General features: G+C 34.7%; 1 protein-coding gene across 1 annotated transcript; it reads left to right on the top strand.

Moving 5' to 3' along the window:
* Positions 1 to 1,837: 1,837 nt before the first annotated feature.
* Positions 1,838 to 3,521, top strand: LOC131145976 (uncharacterized). Its single transcript, XM_058095179.1, has 3 exons — positions 1,838 to 2,054; positions 2,216 to 2,282; positions 2,367 to 3,521. The coding sequence occupies exons 1-3, from the start codon at positions 1,980 to 1,982 to the stop codon at positions 3,254 to 3,256; spliced, it is 1,032 nt and encodes a 343-aa protein (XP_057951162.1). The 5' UTR covers positions 1,838 to 1,979; the 3' UTR covers positions 3,257 to 3,521.
* The last annotated feature ends 7,242 nt before the right edge of the window (positions 3,522 to 10,763 follow it).

Raw genomic sequence — 10,763 nt, 5'->3', positions numbered from 1 at the left:
GATATAACCCCCCATTTTCCCATTTGTGAGAGTTATTTAACATAAATGACTCTTTCGTTATTTTTTTTTTTTAGTACTAAAATGAAAGAATATCAGAAGAAAACCTCTCCTTGCTTGAAAATATATAATTCTGTTTTTTTTTTTTTTTAGTTGCCTTTTAATTTTTTTTTCCCTTTTCATGTGGTGGGGTGAATGAAATTTTAATAAAAAACACTAGGAATTGAAGTACAAAACTAGAACCATAAAAAATATTGTTATCGTCAAAGTTTGGCATGTTAATCCCAAACTATTGGGCAATGAGCCACATTCCTACGCTACTAGTATCACTACTACAAATATCTTTTAAAAAATATTCAATATCTTTACTAAAAAATGCATTTTACATGTTATATTAACCGAACATAGAAGTAGGCTATCCACTTATATGGGTCTTACTCTCATCTGTTTCATCCAGACCCCACCTAAGATGCATTTCCTTGAATGTTAATCATTCCCCATATCTTTTATATGTAATTATTCTCATTATATATATATATATATATGTGGTTCATTTCTCGCAATGAGTTTTTTCCTAATTAGCAAAAGAAAGTAACTAGTTCACACAAGGAATGGTTGATTTGAAACTATATGCTTCTCATTACTTTTAACACTTCAATGAAGAAGTGAAAATGAGATGACAAACAAACAAGTTTTTTTAGATGGATACATCTAACAATGTGAGAAAATAGTAAATCTCGAAAGTGACATGGGTAGAATAAATTATATGGTACAATAAGGCTTATTTTTGGCATTTATGGAACTGTTGTTGTTCAAAGCAAAAACTACATTGTTTTTACAAAATTATAATCAAGTAAAATCATAGTGATGATTATGGAATTGTTGCCAATAATATATTTAAATGCTTAGTTTTCATGTTTTTAATTTGGATGAATTAAAATAATTATGATAAACTTGTCTAAATCTATATGATTTTTAATCTAAAATTCTAAACCTATGTTCCTATGCATAGCAAAATCTTCTTTGATCTAATCATTATCCTTCTTTCTTTTGATTCCTTTTTGGCTTGTTGAGGCTTATTAGGCTTTAAGAACTCCAATTTCACAAAGAAAATGGTTACTTGAATCATTACAATTATCGCCATATGAACACATAATATGCTTCCTTCGATATTTATAACATTCACATTAGTATTTTGGGATAAAGTTGTAATTTCATATTTGATTTTTGGCAAAACAAACTAGAAAGGTATTAGTACTTTTAATTTTGTTTTGAATAGTCTAAAAACTCGAGCTCCAAAATAATATCACTTTAGTGGTCTATCATTTATCAATTTTATTTTCTATAGACAGCAAATCAAAAGAATATTCGTTCTTTACGAATACAATTCAGACTAATAAACGATTCGATACTTTTTAATATTGTATCAATTCGAAAACTTGAATTAATCCATTGCATTTGATACCTACATTTAACATCGTATTAATTCATGCAACACCATAATTAATTCCGTGTTCCCAAATTAATAGAGATACATGGTTTGGAAATACAAAAATCTAAATTGACCAAAAACAAAGGGAAAAGAAAAAGATGGAAAAGAAAAAAGGAAAATAACTATACAAAACGAAGTCGTTTCATTGTGACTACCAATCAGTGAAACGACGACGTACTTCTCGCTGGTTTGTGCTAGCCGGTAACAGTTGCTTGCCAAACGCGTCTCTTCACATGTGGAAAGTCTCATACTGCCGCAATAGTTGGCAGCGAAAATTTGGCGAAAGGAAGGGGTATTTGTGTAATATGTCCACTATATAAGGGAGGTGCGGGATAATTTTTATAAGTCAGCGGTGAAACGAGGGGCGAGAGTGGCAGAGTTTCCGTTATCCATTCATCTTCTCTTTGGGGAAAATTTCATTTCTCTATTCGAATTCTGCGAATTAGGGTTTTGGGTAACATCTGCTCTCCCGAATCAAATCGACTCAACCATGGTTTCTGATTCGATCACGGGTGCTTCGATTCACGCGGCCTCGAGCCTGAAGGATTTTGGGAGGAAGAAGAGGGTGAGGATTGAATCTCTCTCTTCCCTGACACCTCTCTCTCTCTCTCTCTCTAAAATTTTGTTTCTTTCGCTATCACTCGTCAGTTTCTGTACTTTTTATCTCGTGATCTTTGAGTTTCAATTTTTCTTTGTTTTGATTTTGTTTATTTTTTGGTTTCTCAGACGAACAGGTCTGCCAAATTGAAGCAGTGCAAGCTGGATGCTCGTCGCGAGCAATGGCTCTCTCAAGGTATGAAAAGAGATCTCTCTCTCTCTCTCTCTCTCTCTCTCTCTGATGGTTTGTTTGAGACGGGATGATGTGTATTTTATACAGTGAAAAACAAGGGATGCAAGGAGGAATCGGATGGTGGTGTTGGTGGAGGAACTCACGTTCCGCACATGCATGTGCGCAATGGGAGAGATAATTCATTCGGTAATTTTGAGATGAATCCGAGAGGCGAAGAGAATGACGGATCAATCCACCATGACAGTGATTCAGAGTCCCCTTCGAACAGTCCTACCAGCAGTAGCAGCGTGTTAAGCAGCAAAAACTCGGTTATGAATTACTCTGGCAGCAGCGCTAGCAGTAGCAGCGGGGGGAGTTTTTCAGGGAACATATCGGAAGAAGAAAGGGAAGATGGGTGTTTGGATGATTGGGAGGCTGTTGCGGATGCTTTGGCTATCAAGGACAAGCAACACAGCCCTGGTTCAGAGACGCGTACGGGGAATCAACCAGTGGGCCAATTGGAATCTCAATTTCCTTGTGAATCTAACAGGGCAGTTTCTGGTGCTCACAAGCCAAAACAAGAGTGTGGGGCAACGGTTCAACGGTCTTCAACTGTTGGTCGGGCGTGGAGGCCTGATGATGCATTTCGGCCTCAATGTTTACCTAATCTATCAAAGCAGCGGAGTTTCCCCATGAATTCTGACCGCCATTATTGTCGTCGGGCCATGCCATGCACTTGTAACAGTGTTATAGCAGCACCATTATCATGCCCAATATGTTATGAGGATTTGGATTTTACGGATTCAAATTTTCTCCCCTGTTCTTGTGGATTTCGGATTTGCCTCTTCTGTCACAAGAGGATCATCGAGGAAGATGGGCGCTGTCCAGGCTGCAGGAAGCAGTATCATCATGATCCTGTTGAAGGGGAAGCAACTTTGAGCGGAGGCAGCCTAACATTCCGGTTGACTCGTTCTTGTAGCATGATTACAAGGTCTTAGGAAGAGTCAGTTATTGTGAGCTATGTACGTTCCATGTTGGGTCTCTCACTTTTGCGTGTTTTGCATGTCTGGTTACTGTTAGATTTTGATTTCTAGATTTAGAAGTGGGTATAGGGGATGTGGTCTTGAAGCACCTCGACATGATCTACTTCTACTATGAGTTTGGTTCTTTTCTGTATTGTGCCTGTGCTAATGTAGATTCATGTTGGTTATGTGAATAGATAAGGTGGTATAGAAATGGAATACATAAAAATTGATTACAGTATTGTTGGTTTTCGTTGCTATGCTTTTTGTTTTCTGAATGTTTATGTGAACCTTTCATCTTTCAAAGGTTCTGTTGTATTGCTGCCTTCATGGAACAGTATGCTTTACCCTTTTACATTCCCTAAAAATAGTGACTAATTTAGGGTAAAAGCAATTGCTTTTGTCGTGATTATTGTGTTTCAAATTTTATGTTTCGGGATATTTCACTTGTGGGATTTGCTTGTATTGACTAGAAATCATGTTCTAGGTAGTTGTGCATTTCCCTTGTCAACACCAGATGGCTAATCCTGGGGTGGGTTGAGTAGGAACACATTGAAGCTTGGTTTTTTGGTTGAAATGATGAGTAGGCTAGATGCTTTGAAGTTTGTCATAGTGGAGTCCCCATTTCTTGAGAGCATAATGCTTGGGAAAATGGGCACCTAACTTAACAACTCAACTGTTCTGGTATATATATTTTTAAATGGCGTTTTATTATTTGCTCAGTATTCCGACAAGATGCTGGGGCATAACCTTTTGCCTAGAAGATTGATGACACATGCCTTTTTATTTTTATTTTATTTTATCAGATTACAAGAACCCTTTTTTACACAAAACACGAACACAGGTGCATAAGCTTTGGGGTACTATAGGGCGTTAAGCACCTGGCCATCTAGCTCAGTGTGGACTAAATAAAAATTGGTCCATTAGTGCAGCTGTGTTTGGGGGCACAGATACAGCTGTGTGCTTATGTGCGTTCACACACATCCCCGTCTTCCCCTGGTGCCACAGCCTTCTTAGGCTGACAAATATTTATTTTTTGGTTCCACTCTGCGCTAGACCCAAATGAGTGCTCTTATTACTGCGTACACACATCATCATCCTCCCCTGTGGAAGTGTCTTGTTTGCCCTCCATACAAATCTACATTCTTTGGTCTCACTATTTTTTAGACCCAACAAGTTCATCCATGCGATTTACACTGTTGGCCATGCATATGATATGAGAAATGATGTTGAAATATCTTCTTCTTAGTAGTATGAATACTACCTGGGTGACTTCCATTATCCAAAACAATTTATGAAAAAGTCACTTATTAAAGAAGATAAATGATTTTTAGCTAAAATGAAGTGGAGAAATCTGAAGATGGAGCTGTATGCTGCAAAGTTTATTCTTTTTCCATTGGAGGTTTCAGTGCTTGCATAAATGAAAAGTAAATGTTCCTCTATCAGAGCAACACTTAGCGTTTAATAATTATTGCTTCTAGTTTTTTGTGGATTACAAACAGTAATTTAGCTGGTGACTGTTTTTGGAGCTGAGGATTGTGCAGTAGCATCAGAATGCTGGAGATATGGTGGTTGTAATTTACAATGATTATATATTCTTATGTTTTCTACTATGTCCTTTGCCCTTTAAATTTTTATAGTGACAGACATAGTTGATGTCAGTTTGGCGTGATCCTTGTGCACACTTATGTTTTTCTCCCATGCCCTTCATCTTTCTTTTAAATTTTATGTAATGTCAGATGGAGTTGATGTTTGACAGGGCCCTGCTGCAGTTGCTGCTTTTCAGATTTTGTACTTTATCTTGGCTTCTTTCTATCTTCACAGATTAGGGAGGTGGAACATGCATCTTGTGATTCTTTTAGTAATTTACTTTCACAACTGCTACCTATGAGAAATCATGCTAGTGAAATTTATCCTTTATACAGTGTTTATTTCATATTATTATATACTGAATAAAATCAATGATTAGCATGCTTTAGTCAAAGCCTGATTATTTATTGCAATGTTCTACTGTGTCCTAACCGATGCTCCCTGAAGAAGTCGAGAAGATGATGGCCAAGAAAAACGGAAGCTGTTGCTGACCCTACTTACACTACGCACTACCTCTGTCAGTGATTGAAGATTTTAAATTATTGTTTCTCTTTTTTGAGAAAATAATTGGGACGCTTTATAGGAAGCAATGTTTTGAAAGACATAATTGAGGCTTGCCTAAAGGATGAGGCATGCCTGAAATGCCCTGAGGGACAACTTAAAATACCAAATCCCAAAAAGGACCATTATATATTGTGGCTAACACATTTGTACAGAAGGCATGCCTTGGTGCTTTTGTAGTTATATTTCTTATGGATCTTGAATGTGTGAATCTCAAGTTAGATTATTATAACCACATGCGTATTTGAATGAATGAATGCCCTTGTATGTATTAGATCTCTAAAGTTCATGAATCTCATTCTTTCCAAAATAGTTGAGAGTTGCATCTTAGATTATGAAAATATTTTGAACTTTATAATTTTAAAATTATCTCTTGTAATGGTTGGAATGGCCAACAAGTACTTTAAATATTATATTTATTATTACTATTATTGTAATTTTTAATTTCTATTTTTTCTTTAAAATATATGTAATTTATTTATTTTTAATAAAAAAATAAAATTTTTAGAAGGTTCACACCTCAACACCCTATGGTGTATGCTTTACCTCATAAGGGTTATATCACCTCACCATGTGCCGTAGGCTTTCAAAACATTGATTAAGATGTATATGCACTTGCATGGTAGAGATGCAGTGTGCTAGAAAGAAGAAAAAGGTGGTGGTCACTGGGTAAGAGAAGCTGGGCTGAAGAGTAAACAAAATACAGTTTTTTGCATGCATTTTGTTAGAGTATTAGTCGTAGCCTTTTTCCCCTATTGAGTTCCTGTGATGCAGGATCTAAAGTCTGAAAGTTTTGAAGTTACTGTTCATGACACTAGCAATTACTGTAGTGCAAAAGCTGTTCATTATAATGTTCACTTCACTTTGGTAACTTTATATTTAGGGCTTTCCTTTCTTTTCAGTTCAGTTCTTCTTGATGGTTGCAACTTGACCTGCCTTAAGTGTTAGAATCTGTCTTTTATCAAGCTATTATGCTATATCAATCTAGAAAAGCACCACCGCAGCAAGAAGAGTGAGATTCTCTTGGTTGAATCAAAGCTGAAGAGACGTTAGAGATGTGGAGGATGAGGAGCAAATCATGGAAGAGATGCAAAATTACATAGGTATCACGTAGAAGCATGAACGAAGGGATACCAGAAGACAACTGGGAGATATTGGAAGTCAATCGTGATGGTTTAGCCTTTAGGCATACAGGAAGCTGGTCTTGAAGATGGTACCGCCAAGCTATGATGTTTGCCTGATTGCACGTTGGAGGTAAGTTCTTGATTTTGTAGTCCAATTTCTCCAGAATAGGGCATGCATCAAGTGCTTCATTCAATTCCCCTTTCATTGATATGGTTACATAGATTGGGATTATCCACCAATCCATGATGTTTACCACAATGACAGCAACCTGTCTCTTGCCTTTGGTTGGAATGTCACGTGTTTGATAAAAGTCTAAAAGGAGATGATTTATGGTATGAATTACATGTTGATAATTTTGTGGAGGAGAATCTATGGGGAAGTACACTTGGATAATTTTTGGCAATAATATTTTACTTGAAGATTTAAAATTAGGGATTTTGGTTAATGTGGATATTTTAGGAATTTTATTGAATTAAGCTGTTATGTTTAGATATGTTTAGTTATTTTTGGTTTATTATAATATTTAATTAGTTTGGAGTTATTTTATAAATTTTGATTATGCTCTTAGTTGCCCATAAATAGAGTCTATGTACTGGAGATGGATGTGGCAATTAAGTGAATTTGTCCTCTCTCTCTCTCTCTCTTATTCTATGTTTTCTCTCTCTTTTCTCTTCACACTCAACTCTCTAATTTGTTTGTTTCTTCTTCTCTTTCTCCTTGGCTGTTTGATGGAGGACCACTTGCAGATAATTGTAGGCGATTGTATTCAATTGAAGATTTTAATAACTAGGGATTTTCTTTTAGATCAGTAAATCTAGAAGAATTTTTTTAAATCAGTAAATCTAAATATTTTAGGAATTTTAGTTAATTTATGGTTATTTAGGATATTTTAGTTCGTTAGGATTATTTTATAACTATTTGGTTTATTTTTAATGTGGGGTGTGTAACTACTTTCTTTGTGCATTGTATGGTTTTTATGCAACTAGAAAATGTGTCACAGACATTGCACATGATTGCATGTGAATAATATTATGTGAATTATTTTTATAGTTTTTAATAAATTTTAGATACAATTTATACACAAATTAATATGTATTGTCATAATTTAGTTTACAAATATTGATAATAAAAATTATTTGTAAAAAATTATATTTTGTATCAAACTAAAAAAGGGCATCCCTGGTCCACAAGGCTCCCTGCTTTGTGAGGATAGAGGAGGGTTATCACAATGTACGTCACTCATGTTTTGTATAAAACTACAAAAATAAAATCATAAACATGAGATACTATTATGATACAACATAGATATAAGAAAATGAAAATCCTCTAAAATGTAGGTTATGATATGACAGGAATGCTTTAATTAAAATTATGCAAAATATTAAATTTGAATAGTTATAACATTACATATAAAAACTTAATGTATGAATATACTTATTATTTTGTGAAAAAAAATCTCAATCTATGACTTCTTCCCGTGAAAAAAATTAATAAATTTATTTCAATATCTAAATTGTGATTTGGTACATAAAATCTTTGTCATTATTACTTTTTGTTTACTTAATGATGAATTACTAAATTTTTCAAAATTTTATATAAATTTTAATTTTATTATTTAGGGGTTCTTCTAGGTATGTAGTTTTATTTCTAAAATTTATGTTTAGAAATTATATTATTATTTAACAAAACAATTTTACAGTAATTTTAGAAGATGTTAGAGGCGTTTATCTATTTTATTTTGTGAGAGGCATTTTATTTAGTATTTTTAATACGTTATATTTATTTATTTTTAATTTATGGATTCTTAGGTTCATTTTTTTAAAATTTTAAATTTTAAATTATCTTATTTTTTTCTTGAATTTAATTTTTTTTTTAGAAATTGTTTTTCTTCCTTTTAAAAGATAATAATATATTTTGTCTACAAAATGGTATACACTATTTGTAATTTGCATTCTGATGTGTCTATACACTGCAGTTTATATTTTTTTTAGCCAAATTAAGTTTCTTTTTTTAGTTTAAAATATTGAAATTATCCAAATTAGATTTTATAAATATATTTTATCTAATTTCAATTGTATTTACTTTCTTTTAGGAATATTTATCTTACAATAATTTCTAATTTTTCTAATGTAATTTTATCTAGTTTCGGTTTAATTACTTTATGATATAGAAATTTACTTCTTCAATAGAAATATTTATTAACTTTCAGAAGATAAGGATATTTTTGTGCACAAAATGATTTACACAATTCACATTTCTATGTAGAACAAATATTTATTTTAAAATGTTTAGTCTTACTTTTGAAAGATTAAGATACTTTTGTTCACATATTGATTTACACTATTCATATTTCTATATACATATATATGATTAGTAAAGAGAAACTTTTATGAGCTGGGCATCGAGGGAAGCCACTCCGAGGTACAAAACATAAATCACTGTGGAGTGACACAAACATCCAGAATTACATTATGATCATTCACAATATGCCCACTATGCCAGCTGGAAACGATAGCAATGCACTGCTCTTTGCAAATCTGAAGCTAAGTGACTGTGTCTTTGAAGGCTCTCTTATTTCTTTCTTTCCAAGCACACCAGAAGATGACAAGGGGGATGAGGTTCAACGCCTTTTACTTCTCCTTGGTGGCTTTGTTGCCTTTCCAAGACCAAATCTCACCTCCCACGGAATTTGCAGTAACCCATTGATACCTAGTCAAGGACAGAGCCATGTTGCACAAATTTCTTGCTCAGGGGCAATGGGGAAGACTCTGGTTAATGGTTTAACTGATTTTGCATCAGCCATACAAAGAAAACATCTGTTTGTAACAGTAAGCCCCCTTTTCTGTAGATTGTCTAATGTTATAATATCTCCATGTGTAGCCCAAACAAAAAAGGCAATCTTTGAAGAAGCTGCTGTCCTCCAAATATGAATCCAGGGTGAGTTGCTGGTGAGCTTCTTGTAGAAAGATCTAACAGTGAAAACTCTATTTCTTTCCAAAGCCCATTTTGGTTCATTGGGGATGTTTTGGTAATAGAAATTATAGAGATTGTTGTAATAGTCAAAGTGTGTATGAAGTTCCCTGTCTGCCACATTCCTTGTAAAGGAGCATTCCAGAAAATCCCCTGATCAGTGATTTAGAGATGATGTGACTGATGAGGGCTTCTTTGTCACAAGCCAAACTGTAGATGGAAGGAAAGGCAGCTATAAGATTACTGCTATCATGCCACATTTCATGCTAGAAGTAAATGTTTGCCCCATTCCCCACTTGAAATATCATATATTGGAAAGAATCATCCCGTCCTTTCCTAATGAATTTCCATATTCCCAATCGGTTGGATCTCCTACTAGTGTGTGCCATCCAACTGTTATGCTTCGGCCCATATTTAGAAGCTATGATTTTCCACCAAAAGCGGTCTTTCTCCTTTATGAACCTCCTCAACCATTTCCTGAGGAGGGCTTTGTTGAAAGTGAGGAGGGATTTCATTCAGCCCCAAAACTCCTGAATATATGGGTTGTTTAACTACTACTCATCTAACAAGGTGATAGTTAAACTCTTCCCCTAAGTTTCCCCAAGAAATCTTCTATATATTCTCTCTAGTCTCCTAGCAACTGAGGCTGGTAAGAGAAGGAGGGACATGACATAGACTGGAAGATCCATCAAAGTGCCCCTGATAAGGGTGAGTTTGCCACCTTTTCATACTTTGTCTTCTAGTTGGAATTTTTGGTATTACTTTTGAAAGATAAGGATATTTTGGTCCACAAAATGATTTACACTATTTATACTTTTATATGTAGTGTAGAATGAATTGAACTAATATTTCCTCTCTTATGTCAACCTCTCCTCCTCCTACGTCATCTCTTCCTTCTTCTCATGCTCTCTCCATTCTCTCCTCTCTCTCTCTCTCTCTCTCTCTCTCTCTCTCTCTCTCTCTCTCTCATTCTTTTATTTTATCTCTTTTCTCCATGTCCTTGTTGTCCTGGAGCAGTTTGGTATCAGAGCAGAATTCGATGCCCCACAATTTTCCCCTGCTATGGTCTGTAATTGATCTACACTTACTGCTCTGCCTGCTATAATCACTTTTGGAGACTAGTGCTAAATTTGAACCAAACCCGCATTTTTTTTTTTGAAAAAGAGGGCGGCACCTCCTATCTTTATTAGAAAACCCCTCACTTATGGCGGAGGAAACCGTGGTTCCAACATTGAGA

This window comes from Malania oleifera, chromosome 13 (assembly GCF_029873635.1).
Source record: "Malania oleifera isolate guangnan ecotype guangnan chromosome 13, ASM2987363v1, whole genome shotgun sequence".
Classification (NCBI taxonomy): Eukaryota; Viridiplantae; Streptophyta; class Magnoliopsida; order Santalales; family Ximeniaceae; genus Malania; species Malania oleifera.
Note: the sequence above shows the minus strand (reverse complement) of the source record. Positions and strands in the feature narration are given on the sequence as shown.

What these genes read in the sequence shown, in the direction of transcription:
- LOC131145976 (XM_058095179.1), top strand. Translation starts at nt 1,980, where the DNA reads ATGGTTTCTGATTCGATCACGGGTGCTTCGATTCACGCGGCCTCGAGC. An exon ending in ATTTTGGGAGGAAGAAGAGG is followed by an intron (nt 2,055 to 2,215) that starts GTGAGGATTGAA and finishes TTGGTTTCTCAG; the next exon opens with ACGAACAGGTCTGCCAAATT. An exon ending in CGAGCAATGGCTCTCTCAAG is followed by an intron (nt 2,283 to 2,366) that starts GTATGAAAAGAG and finishes TATTTTATACAG; the next exon opens with TGAAAAACAAGGGATGCAAG.